A 25,867-nucleotide genomic window follows, 5' to 3' on the forward strand; every position below is an offset into this window, starting at 1 on the left:
AGGTGAGTTCGACCCCCAATACCAAAAAAATAAAAAGATAAAAGAAATGCCTGAAGAGACTTAACTGACCTTGAAAAACAGCAAGAGGTTAATTTTAACACAGGTTTCACTTGATCTTAAACAGCCAAAAGAAAAGTATAACCGAAAGATGTGTAAAAGTGATGCCATAGTAAGACTTGATATAGAAAGGGGCTCCAGTTGGATGTGGTGCAGAACCAACCTGTAATCCCAGCACTTGGGAGGCTAAGACAGGAGGATTGCTGTGAGTTCAAGGCCAGCCTGAACTGCATAGCAAAACTCTGTCTCCAAAAGACAAAAAAAGCAGGGGGGTGAGGGTGGAATGGGCTCCAATCGCTGACTTTTTCTGGCAGTTTCCAACTATACCAGTAACTGACTACTGTTATGAGTCATTAAGAAAAAAAACTGCAGTAGAATCTACAAAAGCTTAACAAGAACCTTCAAAATCACAAAACTGGGGCTAGGAATTTAGCTCAGTGGCACAAGCAAGCACCTGCCTGGCAAGCACGAGGTCATGAGTTCAATCCCCAGTACCCCCACACACACACACAAAAAAAAAAAAAAACCACCAAACTCTCCATCTTCTTACATCTAAAACTGGAGAGATTTATGAAAAGATACCAGACTCCATCAGTAGAGGGGCTTAAGAGCCAGTGGGTTACAACTGCTATTCTAGTCCCTTAAGAACAGTTTCTAGCTCTTTCCCAACCTGCCTTTCATCTTCATGCACATGCTTTGATTATACATGCACTAATTTCTCAGAAAATGTGTTCATTCTTGCCTAAAAGCCACCAAACTCCATGTGATCATGCAAATGGAACCAATGACAGATTTGCTAGACTCTTTTTACAAAAATCCACCCGATCAACCTTGTAAAAAAGAGTTCATAACTGCTGAAATACAACATGACTTCTAACTGAAGCCCATTATATTAGCTTTCTGGAGAAAGTCCCAGAACTGCAGTCTCCCCTACTCAGCTCAAAGCAGTTGGATAGAAACTATGCCCCTTTTTTAGGTCCTGACCTACAACCCCAATCTCCTAAATCAGTGTATGGCAAAGGCTTAAATAAATGAGATAAGTGGTATGGTTTTAGGGCTGCAGGAAGATCAAACCCCTTTTGCCAAATCTGAGACTTTGAGGGTTAAGACAAAGACTTCTCTGGACTGCCCAAATTTAATAGATTCAAACAAAGAGTGGGGATATTGAGGAAAGCACAGGATATGAGCAGGACCTTGGAAGTCACTTCAAAGACTTCTCCAAGTAGTAAATTATGCCAAGTAAGAACCGTCTTTATCCCCATGGTGACATTTATGGTAGGAGTAAGGCTGAAGAGTGAGATGCCTGCAGCTTCAGTCTATCTACTTAATTGGTGTTGGAGCCAGGCATCCTAACCTGTGGCCTTATCTTGCCCTCTGAGATACCACTGGCCTCACAGGCCACTACAGGCCTCAGCCAGGGCCTGTTATCCATAGAGGTTCACTTACTATGAATCAGCTTCCTTTACCAGGCAAGGGGCCAAAGACTAGGACAGACTCACAGATAAGCATAGAAAGCCAATTAGTTAATTTTAAATTCTGCTCAGAGCCATTTCATAGTGATCTCCAACACCCCTTCTTCCTTAACCATGGTTAGAGATAGCTCTTCAGAGGGGAGAATATAGACAGTTAAGTTATAAATATTACAGGCAGTTAGACAGGGCTAAAGATATTTTAATACCTAAATATATTTAGTTTCACAAAAATGTCACTGCTATTATTTTCTCATTTTACAAACAGACTATTTGTAACTTTTACACTGACTAGCATAGTTTGAAAGTCACTGCTGTAATTTTTACTTTTGCATTCAGGCCTGTAAATCCAAAGGAGTTATATTTGCCTTTTGGAAATGTCTTTGTATTGAAACATTCCTCTGCTCAAGAACTTTACTAAGTTCTTTTTTTATGCTGGTGTGTGTGTGGACATGCTGTCAAATCCTATGTTAAGGGGCTGGGGATTTAGCTCAGTGGCATAAGCACCTGCCTTGCAAAGTGTACAGTCATGAGTTTGATCCCTGGTACCGATTTAAAAAAAAAGAAAAAAGAAAAAAATTCTTTTAAATCCTATGTTACTTTGCAAGCTACCACAAGGGTGACATTCAGTCATAATACTAGCCCAGTCAGATCAAGGCACATAGAGTGCAGGGCTAATAACGTGGGCTGTGGGTCATTGTGTGTTTGGTCTCACTTTCTACTTTTGACTTCATAGTATGCTGTTTAACTCTCTCTCTGTGTGTGTGTGTGTGTGTGTGTGTGTGTGTGTGTGTGTGTGTGTGTTACCAGGAATCGAGCTCAGAAGCTTGCACTTGCCACGCAGGCATTGCACTACTGAGCCGTATCCCCACTCTGGTTTAACATTGTAGCCTTTCTACAAATATGTATTGACTGATTATGTCAGAAACTGCTTTAGTGGATTAAGAAGATAAACATCTCTGTCCTTTAGGAATTTGGAATATAAATTGGAAAATTTAACACTAAACAGCCTGCTGCGATTGGTATTAAAGTCTTTATAAAGTGTACTGGGGACAAATCTTGGCATCATATAGGAAGCTATCTTATATTATGGAGTCTTTGAAGTTTGGGGTTTTGAGGAATGGTACCAGGAAAGAAAACACTGAAAGCTAAAAAATGACCCCAAGCTAGATGTAGCTTAGTATGTATATGGTTTGGATCACTATAGACTGTTGAGAACAGACCTTTTCTTTTCCTTTGGTGCTGGCTGGATCAAACCCATGGCATCAGTGTCTCAGATAAACAATCTACTGCTGATCTACATGTCCATCTGTGCTGTGGACAGACTTTTAAGAGCATGGGCCGATGAAAGATTAGGTCCTTTAGAACACATTTTTTTTTTTTTTGGTACCAGGAATTGAACTCACAACCTCATACTTGGCTAGGCAGGCCCTTCTGCCACTGAGCTAAATCCCCTGCCCAGAACAAAACATTCTGATTTAAACAATCACTATATGATTGTGTTTGGATATCAGGATTCCTTAGCATATGAAAGAAGTCAGAAAGATGAGAGCTGCAATTTAAGGTATAAAAAGTTTATAACAGGGGCTGGGGGTTTAGCTCAGTGGCATAAGCGCCTGCCTTGAAAGCAGGCAGTCGTGAGTTCAATCCCCGGTACCGATAAAAAGGAAAAAGACAGAAAAAAAAAGTTTATAACAGATATGAAGTAATATAATGTTGAATTCCAGTGTTCTAAACTAGTCAAGATATTCTCTAGTATCCGGAATTCTTTAAATTTATTTAATGTTGATAATTTGAATAAAAATTTACCTAGATCTAATTTCTTCTGATTTCAAGGAGTAATTAGGACAGCTCTCATTACCATATCACCCAAAAAAGTAAAATTCTTTTCTGTTCTTGTCTGCACTCTGAAGAGCTATCTGTATGCTGTTCCAACATATCCTCCATGCAGAAGCCATGATGACCTTTATATACCAAACCCCGTATCATGCTACCCTATATCCTCTCCCCTCTGTTTAGAACCTGGGTTCTAAAACAAAAAAGAGCAATTATGGGGAATCACTGGCCTGACAAGTGATTGAAATGACTCGAAAGGCAAAGGGACCTCTGGAGCAAAAGCACAGGGCTCGTGGAATGCATAGTGAAAGATAAGAGCAGATCTGCAGGGCATCAGCCAAGCAGAGTTAAAAACAAAGGAACTCTGCTCTAGCCACTGTGCTCCTCATGTCCCCAAAAGCTTGTTTAGCAGACCATCCTGTTCTGCACATTCCTTTGACCCAAGCTCCTACACTGCTGTTATTCTGAACATTTGTTCTCACATCTTTGAATTACAAATAAAAGGCCAGGGATTTCTCAGATGTCTAATGTTTTCCTGAGACTTTTCCTAATGATGAGTCTCAGTGAAGCAGTCACTCCAGGCCTCTTGGATATGTTTATCCTCTCTCTCTCTCTCTCTCTCTCTCTCTCTCTCTCTCGCTCTCGCTCTCGCTCTCGCTCTGTGTGTGTGTGTGTGTGTGTGTGTGTGTGTGTGTGTGTGTGTGTGTTGCTGGGGATTAAATCCATGGCCTTCTGCATGTCAGGTAAAAACTTTACCACTGAGTCAGGGTAGCCTTAGGCCAGGGTTTAAACTAAACTATGACTCTAAGGAATTTTTCATCCTTTGCACCACCCAGTCACAGAATATGACATGCTGAAAATAAAAAATACACATTAGTAATTAGTTCCAGCAAAAATAAAGATTTAATTTTTTCTCATCCAAGATCACAGGCATCCCAAAGAGATCCATGAAAGGTTGGTACTCCTGTTCTAGATGATATTTTTAATGCCTTTTCTCTCCCTACAGGAATGATGAGAAGACAGCAGCTGACTACAAGATTTTAGGTATCTCTGTCCTTCACTTGGGGTTGGATCTGAGAAGAGAAGTTGGTCTTAGGCAATGAAGAGTTTTCTCTACACTGTACCTTTTTACCCTGTCACTCATAATAAAGCACATTCTTTCACTGGCTGGGACACCCAAGCCATTGCCCCCTGTTGTGGATGCCCAGTCTTGTGTGTCTACTGGTGAGAGACTGCGAGGATCCCAGGATGCAGTGTTCCTGGCCCAAAAGGCCTTTGCTGGCTATTGGGTTTTAATTTGCAGTCCTGTGTGCTTCCCTGTCTTACGGCTGTGTCCCGGTTGTCAATAAAATATTTCCCAGCCTGCTGGAATCTTCCTTCTGTTGCACAAAAGTAACTGAAAGCAAATTGGGCCCAGTGCTAACCAGTTACACCAGTTGGAAGAAGTAGGCCAGCAGAAGGCCTGGAGCTCAGAGACAGATTAGCTGAGACTCCAAAATGCTGGAGCCACCTCTCCCCAGCTTCCAAGAGCAAATTATTAGCAACTTTTCCTGACTCGATATGATATTAAGTGACTGTTGGTAGCTTGAAATCAGCCATGGTAGGTATCACAGGAAATGAGAAACACTAGGAATCAGACTCCCTCTTTCATCTGGTCATGATGCATCTAGCAACTTCACACTGATGTTAAGGACAAGAGAAACTAGAGATTCTCTTATGTGCCTTTGTTAGACAAGTGCACTCTGTTGAAGAAGGACTGCAAGGGTTTACAGATACTACATTTTGGAGGAAGGGGGTGGATTTTGTTTGTTGTTTGAGATAGAGTCTCTTGCCCAGAATGGTTGCCAATGAACTTCTAGATACAAGTGAATCTTGTATCTAGGGGAGTAGCTCAACCTACAGGCAGGGAATATTGCATGTGGATGCAGACACTACTCTTTAGGGATGGAACATTGCTGACAGCTCTGCATTTTACATTCTCAAGATGCTTACATGGAGAAAACTGGAAATAGTGAGCTAGGAAGGGATCATCTCTTAATTAGCAAGATAAAGTGATACACATATAAGAGGATGGCCTTAAACTGGAAGTGCTAGCCCACATCTGTAATCCCAGCACTACCCAGCTGAGGCAAGAGGATCCCAACTACAAGTTTAGCCTGGGCTGGACAGTTGACCACTTTAGCAAAACGTTCTTTAAAAAAAAAAAAGTATGGCCCTACCTCAGTGCAAGGGCCTAGGGCTCAAACCACAGTACAGGAATAAAAGATGAGGCAAAAGAAAGTGTCCAGTACTTGGCTTCTCTAGCAACACTGAAAGCGAAGTAGGCTAAAGAAGAGAAGACACATGAATCCTCTCCCAGGGAACCCTGGACCCTTAGGAAATCTGGTCCCCTGTGCAGTGGTCTTGGAACCTTCCCGCCCAGCGCCAGGAGGCGCTCTGGCACGGCTGCACAGCAGGCGCCTGAGCCTGGCGTGGCGACGCTCTAGCAGTCGTTACTCAGTGGTCGACCTGCGGGCCCCGCGGCCGGTCTGCAACTGTACTGTGCTTAGGCTAATGGGTGAGCGCCAGCTGGCTCGCGCCCTGGAGGCATGTGATGGCCAAGCTCCCAAAGCTCGCAGTTTTTGATCTGGGTAAGGGACGAGCCAGGGGTCTGATAGGGCGCTTTCCCGAATCTCTCCCCCGCGGCAGCACAGCCCCTGCGCCCCCAAGACCGAACCTTCCCTCCTTCCTCCGCAGATTACACGCTCTGGCCTTTCTGGGTGGACACACACGTAGACCCTCCGTTCCACCGGAGCAGGTGAGGCAGGGATAGGGAGGACCGGGGCCGGGTGGCGCCCGGCCGGCCGGGACTGAGACTTCCCTCGCCCTCTGCAGCGATGGAGCTATACGAGATAGTCGAGGTCAGAGTGTCAGGCTGTACCAGGAGGTGCCTGCTGTTCTGGACCGATTGCAAGGCCTTGGGGTGCCGGTCGCGGCCGCTTCACGGTAAGCAGAGCAGCTATCAACGATTGCTGCTAACACGGAAGATGAATGCACACAGAGACTTCATGTAACACCTGTGTGCAAAAATTTAGGAGATAGGGGCTGGGGATTTAGCTTGGTGGCATGAGCGCCTTCCTTGCAAGTGTGGGGTCGTGAGTTCGATCCCTGGTACCGATAAAAACGAAAAAGGCAAAAAAAAAAAAAAAAAAAAAGATTTGTTCTCTGCATACCAGGAATTGCGACTAAGTACTGAAGTGGGTTCATAAACAATATAGGAATCCAATCAGCCAAACTGATAAATTTGGAATTTTATTAGCTGAGCTCAGCAACTACCAGTGGACCCATTTCAGAGTCAAAACAAGTGGCCCTGAACTGAAGAGTCACAGGCCATTTAAAGTAAGACATCCTGTTGGAAACAGTTTAACCGGAATCTTACATTAATTTTAGTTGACACCTGTATCCTGCTTGTTTGTTGAGCAGATTAATTTTTCTATTGTGGGTGCAGCTCATTCTGCCTTTTTCATGGGACTTGTATCCAGAGTAATTTTTCACTCTTTGGATCAAACACAGGGCACGATTTAAATACAAGGTACAAGATGGGATCAGTTATGCAAACCTACAACATGTAATGATAAAAATTTAAAATGTAAAAGTGCAGGTATGCAAATATTTGTACGTGTGTCCTAATTCTACCATCTCCTGTACCTCTTAGTGTTGTCTTTTGTTTTTCCTTTTTGGTCTTTGAGACATGGTTTTGCTGTGCATTTCAGGCTGGCCTTGGACTCACTTTGTAGCCTAGGTTGGCCTAAAACTCTTAGTGATCCTCCTGGCTCTGCCTCTCAAGTGCTGGGATTACCACACCTGGCACTTTTTACTTGTTAAGCACTGGCTCAACACCCACCTTGGTCTCCCAAAAGACCATGGAGATCAGAAAGGCAATTGGAAATCTCTCCATCCTGGAAAAGGAGCAAACTGGCTTCCCCCTGCTTGTACATAGCTTTTATTGCAGCCTGGCCCTTCCCTCTCCTAAGTCCATCCATTACTCCCTTTTGCAGGACAGGTGAAGTAGAAGGGGCCAACCAGCTACTGGAGCTCTTCGGCCTGGTTAGATACTTTGTTCACCGGGAAATTTATCCAGGAAGCAAGGTTACACATTTCGAGAGGTAGGCAGGGGTCGAGGAGGAGCTGGGTGAGCCCAGACACCAGCTCCCTTATCACTGGCCATCTCACACAGGTTGCATCAGAAGACTGGAGTTCCTTTCTCGCAGATGATCTTCTTTGATGATGAGAAGCGGAATATTGTAGACGTCACCGCACTGGGTACTGGAGAGTGAAGCTAACCACTGGGGGATGAGGAAGGGATTAGTAACTGTCAAGGGAGGGTAATCTGCATGATGGGACACAATGAAAAGTTGAGAGTAATAATAGGAGCCATGACAGCTTGACACACAGATCTTTTCCTTCTAGGTGTTACTTGTGTGCACGTCAAGAATGGAATGAGTCTTCAGACCCTAACTCAAGGGTTAGAGATGTTTGCAAAGGCCCAAGTGAGGCCCTGAAGTCCAGCCCTGTGGATGAGCCTCAGCAGATGCCTAAAACTGAAAGGAAATCAAGAAGGCATTCGTAGGTGCATCTGTACTCTATTAAAGTGTACCAGTGTGTGACAGAAAAGAGCTTATCCACAGTGTGGATTGTTTCTATTGGCTGTTGGGAATAAGGTGGTTATCCTGAGATGCCCCCACCAGGGTGTAAGACTTTTAGAGTAAGAACATTTTATTGAGAGAGATACCTCCTGGGAGACAGGAGGGGTCCTAATCATAGGTCATCACAGAATGTGACATGGTAAGCCAGGTGTGGTGGCTCACACCTGTAATCCCAGCACGAGGGAGGCTGAGGTGGGAGGATCGTTTCCAGTTTGAGACCAGCCTGGCCTACAAAGCAAGCTCAAGGCCAGCCTGAACTGCATAGAGAGACCCCGTCTCAAAAAAAAAAAAAAAAAAATGAATGTGACATGGTAGACTCACAGGTACTACCTTCTACATCTGTGATGCAGGTTGAGATGCAGAGGACATGAAGAACTCTCTCACTACATGGTTAATGGTACATTCCCAAGGCACAATTCTTTTTAGGGAGTCAAGACAGTTTGGCTGTGGGGACAGTCTTTGAACTAGTAGAAATGAAGTGGCCTATTTAAGAGCAGTAGTTCTGGCCCGGCATGGGCTGCGGGCAGTACCAGCAGTAGTTTCTCTGCAGCTGACAATGATATCACCTTAAAAAGTGGCATGCAAAGGAGGGACAGGCCCAGACCCTGAGCTCTGAGAGCCACCTTCCTGGAGCAAGGAGGAGGTCCAGGAGAGCCCAGGTCCAGGTGACCCATGAGTGACTTCAGTCGACTTCAGGAGGGGTGAGCCCAGGTGACCCAGGCTGCCAGGAGGTACTGGCCAAGCAGAGGAGGGGAGACCTATGCAGCGGGAAAAGGAGGAGGTGAGGTTGGCCCTCAGCAGGACTGGGGTTCACTGCTCCTACCAGCATGCCTGATCTTGCTGCCTTGTAGGAGTGCCTTCAATGTGGAGACAAGGAAGAAGAACCCCCTGTCCAATTGCCCAGTGTACCTTCTATTCATCTGTGTGCAGGGCCCAGTACCCAGGGCTATGCATTGTCTTCAGCACTTGTGTGAACCTGAAGAGATTTGGTGTAGAATGATTCTTCATTGCACATTAGAGAAGGTCCCAGCAGAAGGCTACTGCTGTAGTCATGCAGATTGTTGACTGCATACTGGTTTGGACTAAAGGGAGGGTGGCAGAAATCAGACTCCAGCCTGCCCTGCACACAGCAAGCTGCACAGCCTGCTTTAGGGCCCCAGAAGCTATTAACTAGAGGGACCTAATTTGCATAAAGGTGCAGTGGAAATGAACAGCAACCAGCAAGCAGAAGACCACACCTTTAGGTCACTTGCTGGAGAGATAATCCAAGCATCCACCTCTAGGGGTCAGAGCAGGGCATACCTGGAAAGAGCTGAGGCACTAACATGTCTTTGTTCTCTGGCTGTCCTCTCCCCAAAGCTCCCAAAGCAGGTAAAGACCAAGAAGAACTAAAGCAGGTGGCTGAATGGCATCCTCAGGAGTCTGAGCTTCTGTTCCTCAGGCTGCCTGCACTGGTCTCTTTGCCTCCAGTGCTGGTGCTGGGCTACTGAAGCAGAGCTGTTTTGAGTGTTTCCTGAAGTGGTGCCTTGACGCTGTCTGAGCAAAGGGCATCTCACCCTCCTCTATCTGACAAAACTCTGAAGTTAAAGGATCATGCTGTAGAAGGCTCCCCTGAGTGCCTTCTTCCCAGTAAAACTGGGTAGATGCATCCCACATGTCTGTACTGTTTTTTCCACATCTAAGACTTACTTCATTTTTTAGTATTTTCTTCGACCTGTTCTTTGAGCCTTCTTTCAAGCCTTGAATAACAATGAGACTAATGGAATGGGGTTGGAACTTAGCAACAAATAGTTTTTACAGTATTTCAGCCTGCGCACCTTTCACCTTGCCTGTACTAAGCTCGAGGCAACAGCCATCCTTACTTCTCTGTGGAGCCATCTCTGAGTCTTCCTCATGGTGCTCCTTTAGTCCTGCCTCTCAAGACAGCCCTTGAAAAAAAAAAAAAAGGGGGGGGGGCTGGGGATTTAGCTCAACGGCATAAGCGCCTGCCTTGCAAGCAGGCAGTCGTGAGTTCGATCCCTGGTACCGATAAAAAAGAAAAAGACAAAAAAAAAAAAAAAAAAAAAAAGACAGCCCTTGGTTTACTATCTGTTTTCCTTCTTGCAAAACACACTTTCAGGGGTAGGGAGAAAACACTTTCAAGGGCAGGGCAGGTAGCTGGGCTTTATCCAGAAACCATTCTTGATTGCATTTACCACTAGAAGGCTTGGTTAGATCTCTGTCACTTCTGTGTAGGACACTAGTGGTGTAGGACCTGACTCCCACATTATTTCCAAAAAGATTAACTTGACACTAACATGAAGGAGTAAGAAGGAACCAAGGCACTAAATACACCCTGGCAGTCACTGTCAAGACCAGCTGATGCCATCACTTTGGACTCTGGAAAATAGAACCATAGTCAGAATGAAATCACCAGAGTGTCAGCCCACCCACTCACTGCACATTAGAGAACAAAGGCTTTAAAATGAGATTTATGTAAGTAGAGTTTGTAAAATCCAAAACCAGGTGTTGAATGCACTTGAACTACCAACTTGCCTGAACGGATGCCAAGATTACTGGTTTTAAGCTCACAGCAGAAATCCACCAGTGACCCTAGAATTTTCCACTGACTCCCTTTAAGAAACAATATCTTTGAACCTATCTGATAAAAGCATGTGAAAATTGGATTTATTTTGGTTGTCAAAGATTTGTCAGCCCAAACTCTTCTGCTTTGCTCCTCTCAGCCCCTTGCCTCAACCACTTTGCAGCTCATTCCAAGGGTTGTGGAGGATTCATGGTGTTGGGATCCTGTTGTATGGCCTCAAGCAGTTTCATCTCATAGCTGGGTGCCTCGGGCTGAAATTTGAGCACCCAGGGGTCCCTTATGATGTCCAGGATGGTGGCACGCTTGGCAGCTTGGCATAGCATCTGGAGGATCAGGTTCTAGGGCAGAGGAGAAAGAGGTCTTGACTGAGTTTGCCCTTGTTATGTCACACAGACACTGAGCCCTAGGCCTACAAATGAAGCAGGACACCCTCACACCACTCTGCTGAGAGGGAGTATAGGCCTGGTTTTATGCTTGAGGAAGAGCAAGGCATTCCCTGCAAGAGAAGAAGATTGCCCAGGAGGGCAATCCCTTGCATAAACCCCTTCTGGCCTAAAGGGACAGAAGCTGAAACATGTTGATCAATCATATGTAAGGCGTGAAGCCCAGGAATTGGCAGGAAGCCCTCCCCACTCCTGCAGGAAAAGGGCTAGAGTATGAGATGGCTTGGAGGAGCCTTCCCCTGGGGACCAGAAGCCTAGGTAGATCATCCCTAAGATTCTTCCCTCCTCAGAGAGCCAGCACCTTGCACTCTTGGGAGATGACATAGTTAGGCGGGAAAGTGACCTCCTTCTGAGTCCCTCTGAGCAGCTTCTTGAGATTGGTGTCATCAAAGGGCAGATGAGCCACCATTAGAGTGTAGAGGATGACACCCATGCTCCAGGTGTCAGATAGGAAAGGATTGTAGGGCAAGCCTCGTAAGATCTCCGGACAGGAATAAGCAAAGCTTCCACAGTAGGTCTGACTGATTTGGGAAACGATACTCGCTCGGTGGTAAGAGGCACTGCTCTGGCCAGTCTGCGTAGAAGACACCATCTTGGCAAAGCCAAAGTCTGAAATCTTCACATTCTCCTGCTTGTCCAGCAACAGGTTTTCCAACTTCAAGTTCCTACCAGTAGCAAAAATTTTGGTGGTCAGATTGGGAATAAGGTTTACTACACTGGGAGGAGATATGCTAGGATTCAAAGGCTAGATAGAGTTGGATGAAGACATATAAAGTGGGCAGGAAATGCCATCATAAAAGCAAAAGGTAGTGTAGTAGTAGTCGTGGAATTATGAGCAGAATGAAAAGAGAGGAAAATGGATGTTACGTCAAGGAGCATTAGTTGTTCACTGCACTCAGAGTGTATTTACAAGTGTCCTGAATGAGATGGTTTCAACTGGAGTAGATAAATGAGCCTCCATGTGGAACAGGGAAATCAAGAGAAGGAAGACAAGAGGACAGAAATTGCAGTGTGTATAACCCCCCTGTGAGGGCCCCAGGATCCCAGTCTGGGTGGTCACGCCCTCACCGGTGCACGATGCCCTTGCTGTGCAGGTAGGCCATGCCCAGGGTCATCTGGGAGAACCACTTGCCAGCAAGGGGCTCAGAGCAGGCCCCATAGCGCTGGATCCATTCAAGGACGTCACCACCCTGAGCCAGCTCCAAAATGATGTACACTCGAGATGTGGTCTCAATGGCCTGATAGAAGCTGATGACGTACTTGTGCCGCAAGATTTTCATTACCTGACCCCAGAAGAGGCAACCATCAAACCTGGGAAAGGAGAACCCTGGCTGTACTCCTAGCCCTCCAGTGTCCTCCCACTGTTATTTTCTTCAAACTTTGCAACAGAATCGGCCCCTCCTCTTCTAAGTGTGGGGGGCCAGTGGCCAAACCCTATTTATTCTTTTAGGGGGCTGGAGCTGCATGTCTGTGTGAGAAATGGGTTGAAAATATACTAAGGAAATATGTCTGCCTAGAGACATGTTCAGTTCTGGTGTAAGGCTTTTGGCTTCACAGTCCCAGCCATACCGTTCTGAGAATCCTCAAGTGTCCCAGTACTGAACTGCAATTCCCCTCCATCCTCACTACTGACCTGTAACTCTCGGGGCAGGAACTTGTTAAGGTAGTCGTCAGAGGCCTTCTTCTTAGAGATGATCTTGATAGCCACCATGACCTTCTGCTTTGTGTGGTAAGCCTCATAGACGGTCCCATAGGAGCCAGTGCCAATGACCTTGCCCACCTTATAATTGTACTCTTCCAGGACAGAGCGATTTGAGGTGGCATTTGGCACTGCCTCTAGGCTGTCTCCCTTCCCCATAGCGTCAGGCTTGTCAACAGAGGTGTGCTCTGCTGCTTAGGAGCCTGTGTCCTGAGAGGACAATGCCTTGGGCCACAGAAAGCTAGGGTACCACAGTGAAGTTAGTGTCCCGGTGCTTGACTGTACAGTCACACAAGGCTGGATGCTGGGCTGAGCCCCACTAAGAGTTTGAAGGAGCAAATAAGAGAAGCCTTTCTTTCTGTCTCCACTGGCTGTTGTTACTTCTTCCCCTTGGATATGGAACTCCACAAGGTCTCAAATTCCACACACATCACAATCCCCATCTCACCTACAAATCATCACCAAGTGTGAGCATGAAGTGCAGTTTGGAACAATCCTCCTTCCCAGAGAAATGTTCTGCAATGTGGTGAGATGTTACTGTGGATCTTCTCCCTTCATTCTTGTAGACTGAGCACCTTCCATATGCCAAAAATTTGGCTGAAAACTGGAATAAGTTAAACAGGTAAATAAAGACCTATCCTCCTAGATTTTATAACACAGTGTGAGAAACATATGAATTATTACAGAGAATGCAAATTAAATGACATTTCTGTCTTTGATCCCCCCCCCATGGGCTTCACTATGCCCTTTCAGGCTGACTTTGAGCTACTTTGTAGCCCAGTTTTGTCTCAAACTTCCAACAATCCTAACTCAGCCTCCCGAGTACTGGGATTACTGGCATGTGCCACCATACCCAGCTTGGACTTTCTACTTTTCTTTCGAAACATCTGGTTATTCCTCTATATCTTTCCTTTTATCTCCATGTCCTGTTCTAATCGTTGTTCTTTGCTGTTGCTGCTGCTATTTTTAATTGTTCTGGAGACTGAACTAAATCCTTGCATAGGCTCAGCAAGCAAGCTATCCCTAAGCCACATCCCATATCCCTACCTCCTCCATCTATACTTAAATCATATCCCAAAAGTTCTATCACTGGCTTGATTTTCTCAAATTTTGACATCCTTCTTTGACCAGAGCCGCGGGAGACAGGAGGCCAGACTCGAGCAGGATCAGCTCTCAAAGTTTATTGCGTACAGCGAACCGGACCTAACAAGGTCCGCCACCCTCAACGTTGGTTCCTCTTCTGTCCGTTGGGGGCAGGAACAACCTCTTATAAGGGGAAGCAGTATCCAATCACAGAGAAGCGCGTCTAACAAGCTGATAGGCTAGCGTCACGGGTAACTGGGCAGACATGACAATTTGGCGGGCTTGTTCAGGCCGGGAAGAACCCGGAAGCAGGAAATGGGCACCATCATAGGCGGCTTCCCACACTTCTTAAGGATTTCATCCACTCCCAAGGCTTCAGTTGCCACTTTTACGTCAAATGTTCCTAATCTCATCTCTCCCACAGAAATACCTCTGGAATTAACAGTTACAGTGTCCACTTGCTCACCAGACATTACACAGGCCTGTCTTTCCCAGCCAGCTCAAACTCACAAAGTCCAAAATTGAACTTCTTATTTTCACTCTTGGATTTCTTCCTTCTGGAAATTCCATTCTAGTTGTCTTCTTTTAGAAACAAGTACCAAGGGGCTGGGGATTTAGCTCAGCGGCATAAGCGCCTGCCTTGGAAACAGGGAGTCGTGAGTTTGATCCCTGGTACCGATAAAAAGGAAAAAGACAAAAAAAAAAAAAAAAAAAAAAAGATACAAGTACCAAAAAAAAAAAAGAAAGAAAGAAACCCAAGTACCATCCTAGATCAGTGATAGTGAATCTAATGTGTTAGTGTGCTTTTAAGACAAAAATTGTTAATGTAGAGGGTTTTTTTGTAACTAAAATCTCATTATTCAGGTTTAATTGCAGTGCTGGCACATTGCTATAAAGAAGTGGGTTTTAGTTTGGGCACTTGGTCTATGAACTATTTGCCATCACTGTCCTAGACCTGTCTGCATTGGTACCTACATCCAATCCATCACCAAATTCTGCCTTTTTTGCTTTTTAATAATCTCATAATGAGCTGTCCAAACCCACTGCCAATCCTTTAGTGCATCATTTAACTGACCTCCCTAAGAACTGTCTAATCCCATCAGTCTATTTACCCTGAAGCCCAAGCACAAAACTAATTTTGTTCTCACTGAAAACAATTCACTAGGCCCCCGATGTCCTCAAGGACCAAGTCACATTCTTTCACATTTGGCTTTAAGATGACCCTGCCTATCTCTCTACTTTTTTAAGTACACACAATGTTTCATTCAAACAAAACTGCTTTTTCATCTTTGTTCTCCTGGCAAACTACTACTGCTTTTTGAGAAGTTAGCTTTGGAGCTGTTTTAAAGAAGCTTTTATTTCCTGCCCAAGCCCAAGTGAAGTATTTCTCTTTTCTAGGTATTCCACAGCCCTGATGGTGCAGGCAGCTGAGTTAGTTAGAAATATTATAGGCAGTGAGACAGGGCTGGTTCCTCAAAGGAGCCAGTTCATAAGCCCAGATAGCTTGCAACTGTGAGGGAGACAGATATCTCCTGCTGTGGGCCAGGCCTCAAGACAAAAGATCGAACAAATGCATCCATATCCTAAGAACTGATATTCTAAATAGCTTCCTATCACTCTGAGAAAGTCAGGAGTCACCATTCCAACTCCCTAAGGGAAAGAGTCACAGCTGTCTTAAGAATGCCCGCTTTCTATGTGATACACTTCCCCATTTGTCCTCAATTTAATCAATTTTACCTGAACTATTAATCTTATTGGCTAACTATAGTTATGTCCCACCTTATACCCATCTGCCTTGTGAGTTCCCAGTTTTCCCTATCTGAAACCTATCTCACCCCATGAGTTTACTCTATAAAAGTCCCTAGAAAAGACAGAGTCCTTGGTAACCCACTCAGGACCCCTTCTATCTCGCTCTCAAACAGAAGCTTTCTTTCTCTCAGTAAATATATTCTACTCTTAACTTCTGTTGTTCCTAAAATTCATTCTTCAATTTTAGAGAACACAAACTTGTGGACATAGTAGGTTAAGAGTTTCATTCCCCTATATCACTGGTAACTTCTCTGTCATAGCATCTAACATAAGGTTCATTGGTTTTCTTGTTTGCACTCCTACTAGGCCAGGCAGGGAAGTCAATAATGAGAGGAGCCTGTTGAAGTCAGATGTCGATGTCGCTCCCGGCCGGCAGGAAGGACACACGACAAAGTCTGGCAGTGGACAACCTTTTCTTTTATTTTCTCTCCGTACAGCCTGCCCTGGGATCGCTCCCAGCCGAAGCCTCCTCTGGTCCGCTCCCCGCGGCTCCTTCCGTGCTTCGCTCCGAAGCCTCTACCGGTCCGCTCTCCGCGGCTCCTTCCGGGCTTCGCTCCGAAGCCTCTACCGGTCCGCTCTCCGCGGCTCCTTCCGGGCTTCGCTCCGAAGCCTCTACCGGTCCGCTCTCCGCGGCTCCTTCCGGGCTTCTACTTCCCCCCAGGGGTGGCACCAGTATATATACGGATACAGTGTCCAATCATATTAAAGTAAGCAAGGCAAGCTGATTGGCTTAACATATTATTGAGCGGGTTATTTACGCGGTAAGCAGGAAACTAACGTGCTCGATGGGAGGGGTAATCTAACTCAGGCTTTACTCTTTACCACAGGCCGCATGATCGCTATATGCGGCGGCTCGGCAATGTGGTGGCTCCCAACATCTCCCCCTTTTTTATTTTAAATAAGTCTACGCATCGCAGCCGGTCCTGAATTGAGTGTAGAGGCCTATGCCCTGATAGGAGGCCCACCAAGGGCTCTCGGCGTCGGTCCGGGTCGGCCGTCCCCGAGTCTGCCGAGGCCCCGAGGCCCTCGTCCTTTTTCCAGGGCCAGGAAGGAACCAGACGGAACCTGGATGCACACAGGCATACACTCATGTCGCTCCGCATGATCCCCCCGGGGCGACATTTGGTTTGGGCGGAACCTAGTAATTCAGCGGCTTTCGTGCGGTATGGGGTAGGGCCTGTCTTAGGTTGAGTCATGCTGGGGAGGCATGCTCTTACCCGTCATTGACTCATCTACCCTGCTATATCATAATTTTTTAGAGGAGGAGTGTGGGAAGCTCACCGTCCCTAGACTCGGTCGTAGGCTAGGCGAGCGAGCCATGCATATGCCTGAGGATCTTCTTGTCCATTTCGGGCTACCGCTATTTCTATTCATCTTGTTGGTTGGTCTGTGATGGATCTCCGGTAGGGCAGGTCTGATCTTCAGTCGAGGGCTTTGTCGCCCGTGTCAGTCTCTCCGGTACCCACAGTGGTTCTCGTCCCGATTCCTGCAGAAAAACACAAACCGCGCCTCGGTTCCAGCTGATTACCGGATCCGGGCCCATCCATTGTCATGCCATAGATAACCGCGCCTTTGGAGGCAGGCCTTGGCTTACTCCCCCTTTTTGTTTTTTATTTTTTATTTTTTATTTTTATCTTTTTTTTTTTTTTTTTTTTTTGGTACCAGGGATCGAACTGGCGATTGCCTGCTTACAAGGCAGGCGCTTATGCCGCTAAGCTAAATCCCCAGCTCCCATTTCCTCGACCGGCGTTTTTCTCAGCCTGCTCGGCAGAGAACTCTGTGTACCAGGCTCGCCAATCCAGGTAACTACCCGAGGGCAGACACGCCTTTGCCAGCTGAATCCAGTCCGCGGGGGTGAGGGGCCCAGAAGACAGGTTTTTCAGCATGGCAATGGTGTAAGGCGCAGTCGGCCCAAAGGTTGTAACTGCATTTTTAAGTTCTCTAATCTGCTTTATCTCAAAAGGCTCCCATGCATTACGTCCCTGGCCCATAGCTACTTATACAGGAAATATCCCGTAGGGGCCATTATCTATCCCAGGTGGTGGATGTACCTCATGAGACAAACGTCCCCCCTGCCAAAGCCGCCTGTAAAAATACCGACCCGCCGGCGGCGGAGCATAAGACGGCGGCCGTGATTGGGCGGAAAATGGGGGCCCGTGCATCACTTCCTGTTCTGGCGAAAGGGGAGGGAGCTCCCACGCGGCCGCCTCGTGGCGAGGGATCGCTTCCGGGAACAGCCCCCAAGGTGGGGCGGAAGGCTTCGCCTCCCTCTCGCGCCAGGGGGCGCTCAGGAGCTCTCTACTCCTCCGCAGACCAAGTTGAGCGGAGCGCAATTCGCAGCGCAACGCTGGGAAAGAACCCTGCGACTCCTTATCGAGCGGCCTATCCTCTTGGCATCTAGGCTCCTTGGTCTCATCGTTGTCTAAGCCTTCCTCGTTCTCGGAGTCAGACGACTCCGAGGCCTGAGCCCCGTCTTCCTCCTTTATATCTTTGTCTCCTTTGACGGACCCCTCCCGGGAGCTCCCTGACTGGGCCTGTTCGAATGCCCTACGCACTTTAATGAGCTCTTGAGAACCTTCCCTGCAACCACCCTCGCTCTTCAAGCATGCATATATCATTTCCCACAGTGGCCGAGCGAAGACCGAAGCCCCGCCCTCCCTTTCCGCTAGAGAAAGATCCCTGCCCAACTTCTCCCACGAGGGCAGGTTTAAGTGCCCTGTGGGCAAGAACCAGGGAGCGAAACTATCAATCTCCTCAAAAAAGCTCTCCAGCGTTTTGCGTCCCACCTTGAGGTCTCTGGACTTTAAGAGCTTCCGGAGGACCTGTACCAAGGGCTGGGTGTCGTTACTCGGTACGTTACCCATATTTAATATGTTACTCACCGCGTGAGGCCCAAAAATCCGCCACTTACGCGTGAGCCTGAGGGGAGTCTAAAAACCCTGTAGGTGCGCGCCACCCAGGGCCCAGGTTTATCCCCTACTCACCTGTCTCGCAGTGCTGTATCAAGGAACGTTGTCCACTACCACGTCTCGGGGGTGATCAGTTGTTCCCCGTGCGGGCCACCAAATGTCGATGTCGCTCCCGGCCGGCAGGAAGGACACACGACAAAGTCTGGCAGTGGACAACCTTTTCTTTTATTTTCTCTCCGTACAGCCTGCCCTGGGATCGCTCCCAGCCGAAGCCTCCTCTGGTCCGCTCCCCGCGGCTCCTTCCGTGCTTCGCTCTACAGTCTGTCCCGAAGCCTCTACCGGTCCGCTCTCCGCGGCTCCTTCCGGGCTTCTACTTCCCCCCAGGGGTGGCACCAGTATATATACGGATACAGTGTCCAATCATATTAAAGTAAGCAAGGCAAGCTGATTGGCTTAACATATTATTGAGCGGGTTGTTTACGCGGTAAGCAGGAAACTAACGTGCTCGATGGGAGGGGTAATCTAACTCAGGCTTTACTCTTTACCACAGGCCGCATGATCGCTATATGCGGCGGCTCGGCAATGTGGTGGCTCCCAACAGTCAGAGGTTTGAAAAGAATGGATTGTATACAATGTGGTAGCACACTCCTGTTGTCCCACCACTTGGGAGACTCAGATAGGAGGATCACCATGAGTCTTAGGCCAGCCTGGGCTACATAGTGAGCTCAAAACTAGCCTGGACTATGGGGATTGGGGGTTTAGCTCAGTGGCACAAGCACCTGCCTGGCAAGTGCCAGGTCATGAATTCGATCCCTGGTACAAAAAAAAAAAAAAAAAAAAAGCCTGGACTACATAGCAAGAACATGTCTCAACAAACTGAAAAAAAAATCTGTGCATGGTGACACATGTCTGTTATCCTAGCACTTGGCTGAAGCAGGAGGACTGCCACGAGTCTGAGGCTAGCTTGATGAAACAGTCTTTAAAAACACAAAAAAGGAAGAAGAAGAAAAGAAGAAAAAACAAGAATGCATTGTAGGGAATGGAAAAGAGCTGGTATAGAAAATGAATCACTAAAAAAAGAAAAGAAAATGAATCACTGGGCAGCATGGGGCAGGGGCAAGTGAAGTTGGAAAAGAAAGTACAATTTAGGGGCTGGGGATTTAGCCCAGCGGCATAAGCACCTGCCTTGCAAGCAGGCAGTCATGAGTTTGATCCCCGGTACCAATAAAAAGGAAAAAGACAAAAATAAATAAATAAATAAAGTACAATTTAACAGAGACATACAGTGTTGAGATTCTCTTAGCATCCTGGGGATAGGTGCTTCAGTATTCATTAATGATCTATCTAACTGAAGGTTAGAATTCCTTTTTTTTAAATTGATTTTTATGAGACAGGGTCTCCCCATGTAGTTCAGGGTAGCCCAGGGTTGTCTCGAACTTGTAATGATCTTCCTGCCTCAGCTGAATGCTGACATTATAGGAATGCATCACCACACCCAGAAAAAATACGGTTCTTTTTAGTGCTTGCCATGAAACTATGCAAGAGGCACCAAAACACAGTAAGTGTGATTGAAATGATGGAATATGGAAGCTACATAAAAAATTCAAGCTAAAAACAATCTAAGAGCACAGGACGATGGGTTGCAGGACTCTGGAAGAATAGCTTGATGAGAATGATGGAAGTGTCGGAAGTTGCGGTAACAGAGGATTCTTAGGATTTAAGATATTGGGGTATTGTCAGTCCCATGGCATATGCCTGTAATCCTAACATTCAAAGGTTACAGCAAAGGGATCCCTAGTTATAGTCAGGCATGGGTTACATAATGGGATTCTGTCTCAAAGAAAAATTCAGGAACAGATTACGCCACAGCTCACCAGTTGGTTCCCACTTGCCAGTCTGACTCTGCTGGCAGGATAGTTTCAAATTCTTTTGGAAGTCAGCAGTACATCCCCTATACATGATAAGCAACTGTGCACTACACACGTTGGTAAGGAAGTACAGCCACACCTGTCCATCTTTTTCTTCCACAGACTGGCCGTCAGAAAGGTAGATAGAAGATAATTCTAGTATCCCATCAGGTATGAGGGTAAACCAGTTCATTCAGGGCTTGTTTGTGAAAATATTGCTAGGTCCTAAAGATATGAGATGCATAAATTATGTACTCCTTTTGAAGAGTTAGCAATTAGCAAGGGATAAAGACAAACAAGAAGTAAAATAACAGGACAGTGGCATGAAGTGCCATGTACAAAACTGGAAGGAGAGGTATCATTTGCACTGCTCAAAACAATGAATTCCTTACACAGGTGTGGGGGAATGGTAGATCAAGCAGTGTAGGCAGAAAATCAATATGAGGCTTCCAGGCTTGATATCCAACATTTCAATTCGGATGCACAGTAGAATTCCAGAAAGAGAATATACTTAGAGAAACAAGAGCTGACAAATCTCATGTGTATAACTATTTTCACTTTCCTCCACATACTTACAGGGGAGTTTTATGCATAAAACTGTGTTTAAAAAAATAAAACACACAGGCAGGTTGAGGTGGTGCACGCCTATAATCCCAGCTCTTGGAAGGCTGAGGCAGGAGGACCACTGGGCTACAAATGATTTCAAGGCCAGCCTGAACTAGTCAAAATCTGCCTCAAAAATATAAAAAGAAAACAAAACAATAACAAGAAAATACAAACTGACAGCGATATATGCACATCTATGTTTATAGTAGCACAGTTTGTAATAGCCAAATCTTAGAAGCAACCTGAGTGCCCATCAACTGGTGAATGGGTAAAGAAGATGTAGTATTTATACAATAGTCATTAAGGATACAACTGAGACATTTCTAGGAAAATGGATGCACCCTGAGTCCCAAAATAAACTAGGACACACATGTGAATACCACACTGTTTCTCTGGTATGAGAAACCAAAAGTGTAAATAAGGACCAAAATGTATTTTGAAATAGGTGGCAAATGTTCAATTTGGGAGGGTAACAAGAAAGAGTGGAACAGGGAAAGGAAAGAAAGGAAAAGTAAAAAAAAAAAAAAAAAAGAAAAAAAGAAAGAAAGAAAGAAAGAAAGAAAAAAGAAAAAAAGAGGAAGAAAAACATGGAGACAAAGGTTTGTAAATGGGGAGGGGAAGAGGATTACAGGGTGGGTAGGGGAATGGGGAAAAAAACAGGTTATATCAGGTAGAGGTACAAACTCTATGATGAATGTGATTGTTATGTATATCTAAAATGTGTCCATAAAATCTAATGTACAAAGAAGTATTGCAAAGCCAAATTAACTTTTCTAACTACCAAAATCACTCATTGTCAGGCCTAATATGTGGCTTCCCCTGTAGTTCCACCTACTCAAGAGGCTGAGGAAAGATTGAACTGGAGAAGAGTGGGGTGGAAGGAAAGAGGAGGGAGGGGAAAAACTCAAGACCCAAACCTTACTCCCTGGATGTTCATCTATCTGTGGGGAAAATGGCTGAGTGAGAAAGGGCCACAACCCAAATGTAGATAAATGAAGGCTCTCTCAAATCAGAAGTCACTTGTGAGTTTCCACAATACTACTTTCCTCTGGGAAACAGAGCTTTGAATCAGCTTCCTTACATATTCCTCCTAGGCAGCCAACTAGATATCAGTGCTGGGAGGTCTCATTTCTGGAAGGATCTTCTCTGTGGGCAGATCCTGGTTTAAAAAACTGAGCAAGACAAGAGTAAACTTTCCAAAATAAGAGAACCAAACACAAGCGCAGAGATGGATGAAAACAAAACCACAGGAAAAGATGAAAGATAGCAAGATTCTTTATTTCCAATTAACAAGAGCACTGTCAACCTGACCACCTCACACTATCTCTTTGTGCCTCTGTAATTGACCACCACTCCCCCTTCTTTCCTTTTTTTTTTTGGGGGGGGGGGGTGGGGCAGAGATCAAACGCTTAGGCCGCTGAGCTAAACCTCCGGCCCCAAGGACACTCCCTCTTCTTTATTGCTGGCCCTGAAGTTTTGCTGAAGGACCAGAGAAACCTCTAGTACTGCCATGGGGACTTACTTCTCTCTAGTATCAGGGATAGAAGCAAGAGCCTCCCACACAATAGGCAAACACTCTAGCGCTAAGCTACATTCCTAGCCCTTTTTGACTCTTGCCTCATCCTGGAAATAAGAAAGGACAAATTTGCTGAGTATAAAGAGGCCTGACCCCAACCCCCTGTTAGGGGACTATTTTCCCAATTTAGGGGCCCCATCTGCCTACAGTAAATTAATTAGATCATGGTGTCTGAAGGGAGGCCTTCCTTGGATATTCTGTAGCTTAGGGAGGCCTTCCTTGGATATTCAGTAGCTTCCTGGCTGCTGTGAACTCAAACAAGGAACAGCCAGACATTTGAGAACTTTGAGAGGATATTTATAAGCTATTTCAGATACACTAGATTCCAAGGAGGGTGGGGACCTGCTCAGACTGAGTCAAATCTCTGGCATCTGAGAACAACTGAGGACATAAATCTGCTGTCTAGCAAAGCTGCAGAGTGGAATACATTATTGTAACCATGACTTAGCATAAAGGATCATGCATGCACTAGTTAGGGAAGCGCAGAAGAACGTAGTAAATATATGAAAATTACCATGTAAAAATAAAACAATATAAAGACACAGGTAACTCTTTCAGTGCTTTGCTCCCTGCAACCTACTCTTGATGCTAATGTCTTGCATGTGAACATAAATGAATTATATTTCTTTTTAAATCCATTTTATTTCAAGGAGAAAAAAACTAAAAAAATTTCAAAACACATTAATCAGAGGGCAACAATGATACATACATTGCATATTGGCATCCTCAAATCATTCACCCTGAGCACAAGGCATCTGCATTCAATTGTCTGACGATAACAGCACAAATTTTGTTCTTTAGTGAACTCAGAGAAATCAGTAGTATAACTATTTTATAGACGTATATATATACATATACATATCTCTTTATATGTTGTTTCAGCTTCTCACACTGAGATAATACAATGTTTACATGCATGTATCTTATTTATTTCACTAATGAGTATGGTCTCAAGTTGCATCCATCTACTTATAAAAGTCTCCTGTTTATTATTCCTTATGGCTGAGTAGTACTCTATTACTCTTTTTTTTTTTTTTTTTTTTTTTTTTGGTGCTGGGGATTGAACTCATGACCTCGCACTTGCTAGGCAGGCACTTAGCCACTGAGCTAAATCTTCAGCCCTCTTTTTTTTTTTCTGGGTACCAGGGACCGAACTCATGACCTTGTACTTGCCAGGCAGGTGCTTAAGCCACTGAGCTAAATCCCCAGCTCCAGTAGTACTTTATTATACAAAAATATCATTTTTTTTATCCATTCCTCAGTCAATAGGCATTTAGGTTGTTTCCAAGATCTGGCTGTTAAAATTTGTGCTGCTATAAACATGGGTGCACACCTCCCCTCCCTGGTAAGCGGCAGTAGGGTGGCAGACTGCAGCCCTTCCAGGGGGAGAACTAGCAATGTCTCCTGAGATCCATGCCATGTTGGAACTTAGGACTCTGGGAAGCCAAGCCAGCATCTCTCCTCCCTGCTAAGCGGCGGTAGTGTGGCCCACTGCAACCCTTCCAGGGGGAGAACTAGCAGTGTCTCCTGAGATCCAACGCCATGTTGGAACTTAGGACTCTGGGAAGCCAAGCCAGCACCTCCAAAAAAAAAAAAAAAATCAATGTATATTATATGCAAGTTGCAGTACACCAAAATGTAATCCACTATTCTGTGCAATTTACATGAACTTATAAAATCATTTTCAGATTCTATAAAATAAAAAAAAACCATGGGTGCACATATATTGCTGTGGTATAATGTTTTTAATTGTTTTGGGAAGATAACCAAAAGGGGAATAGTTGGCTTGAATGGGACCTCTAGTCCTACCTTTTTGAGGAATCTCTACATTGATTCCACAGTAGTTGCACCAGTCTGCATTCTCTTTTTTATTTTATTTTTTTTGCGGTACCAGAGATCAAATTCATGACCTTGTGCTTGCCAGGCAGGCGCTTATGCCACTGAGCTAAATCCCCAGCCCCAGTCTGCATCCTCACCAACAGTGAATAAGGATTCCTTTTTTTTTTTTCCCCACAGTCCCTAGAGCACTTGTTATTGCTTGATTTCTTGATAATAGCCATTCTTTCTTGGGTGAGGTGGAATCTCAGTGTTGTTTTAATTTGCATTTCTTGAATGACAAATGATATTGAACATTTTTCACATATTTATTTGCTGTTCATATTTCTTCATCTGAGAAGTATGCATTCATCTCAGAAGCCCATTTTTGGACTGGTCTTTAAATCTGGGAGGACTGATTATTTTTTTAGTTCTTTAGTTTTTGTTTTGTTTTGGTTTTAGTTCTTTAGTTTTTAGGTTTTTTTTTAAGTTCTTAATAGTAATCCTTTGTCTGAGGTACAGCTGGGCAACCATCTTCTCCCAAGTTGTGGGTGTCTCTTCACTCTATTTGTGATTTCTCTTACTGTGCAAAATCTTTTCAACAAGATGAGATTCCATTTGTTGATTTTTTTGTGATAGTTCCTGTGCAATCAAGGTTTTGCTCATAAATTCTTTGCCTACACCAATGTCTTCAAGAGTTTTACCTACTCTATATTCCAGCAGATTTAGTATTTCTGTTTTAATATTAAGATCTTTGATTCATTCTGATTTTAACTTAGTATATGGTGAAAGATATGGGTCCAGTTTTAATCTTGATGATTTGCTGTAGTCTCTGTCAGTATCTTATTGAGGATTTTTGCATCAATGCTCATTAGGGAAATTGGCCTGTAATTCTTTTGCTTAGTTGGATGCTTCTCTGGTTTTGGTATCAGGGTGATTCTTGCTTCCAAGAATAAATGTGTAGAGCCAGTTTTTCCAGCATCATCTATTGAAGAGGCTTTATTCCAGTGAATGTGTTTGGCATCTCTGGCAAAGATAAGATGACAAAGGGGCTAGGGATTCAGCTCAGCGGCATAAGCGCCTGTCTTGCAAGCAGGCAGTCGTGAGTTCGATCCTTGGTACCAATAAAAACGAAAAAGACAAAAAAAAAAAAAAGATTAAGATGACAAGGCTGGGGATTTGCCTTGCAAGTGCATACTCTTGAGTTCGATTCCTGGTACTGATAAAAAAAAGATAAGATGGTTTAGTGTATCTGGAGTTACATCGCATCTTCCAGTCTGTTCCATTGATCCTTGAGTCTGGTTGTTTTTTTTTTTTTTTTTTTTTTTTTTTTTTTTTGAAAGTACTACATTGTTTTTATAGCAGTAGCTTTATAGTATAATTTCAAGT

At 45.0% G+C, this 25,867-nt stretch overlaps 3 protein-coding genes across 4 annotated transcripts in view; 2 read left to right on the forward strand and 1 right to left on the reverse strand.

Moving 5' to 3' along the window:
- LOC100735848 (TERF1-interacting nuclear factor 2) overlaps positions 1-4,728 on the forward strand; it is a 31,224-nt gene extending 26,496 nt beyond the window's left edge. For both annotated transcript variants that reach the window (XM_063236856.1, XM_063236857.1), the window contains exon 9: positions 4,369-4,728. In XM_063236856.1, the coding sequence (XP_063092926.1) occupies positions 4,369-4,374 (6 nt within the window). In that variant the 3' untranslated portion in view covers positions 4,375-4,728. The remainder of the gene's footprint in view (positions 1-4,368) is intronic.
- Positions 4,729-5,810: 1,082 nt separating this feature from the next.
- Positions 5,811-8,022, forward strand: Mdp1 (magnesium dependent phosphatase 1). The gene is made up of 6 exons (XM_003474419.5): positions 5,811-5,992; positions 6,099-6,159; positions 6,237-6,347; positions 7,400-7,507; positions 7,579-7,664; positions 7,812-8,022. The coding sequence occupies exons 1-6, from the start codon at positions 5,956-5,958 to the stop codon at positions 7,901-7,903; spliced, it is 495 nt and encodes a 164-aa protein (XP_003474467.1). The 5' UTR covers positions 5,811-5,955; the 3' UTR covers positions 7,904-8,022.
- Positions 8,023-10,537: 2,515 nt separating this feature from the next.
- On the reverse strand, positions 10,538-13,286 carry Tssk4 (testis specific serine kinase 4). The gene is made up of 4 exons (XM_063236865.1): positions 12,708-13,286; positions 12,143-12,357; positions 11,376-11,739; positions 10,538-10,969 (listed from the first exon to the last, which is right to left on the reverse strand). Exons 1-4 carry the CDS (start codon positions 12,930-12,932, stop codon positions 10,796-10,798), a joined length of 978 nt encoding a protein of 325 aa, XP_063092935.1. The 5' UTR covers positions 12,933-13,286; the 3' UTR covers positions 10,538-10,795.
- Positions 13,287-25,867: the final 12,581 nt, after the last annotated feature.

Source organism: Cavia porcellus, unplaced genomic scaffold, assembly GCF_034190915.1.
Source record: "Cavia porcellus strain 051 isolate PalLab524CR breed Dunkin Hartley unplaced genomic scaffold, mCavPor4.1 scaffold_26, whole genome shotgun sequence".
NCBI lineage: Eukaryota > Metazoa > Chordata > Mammalia > Rodentia > Caviidae > Cavia > Cavia porcellus.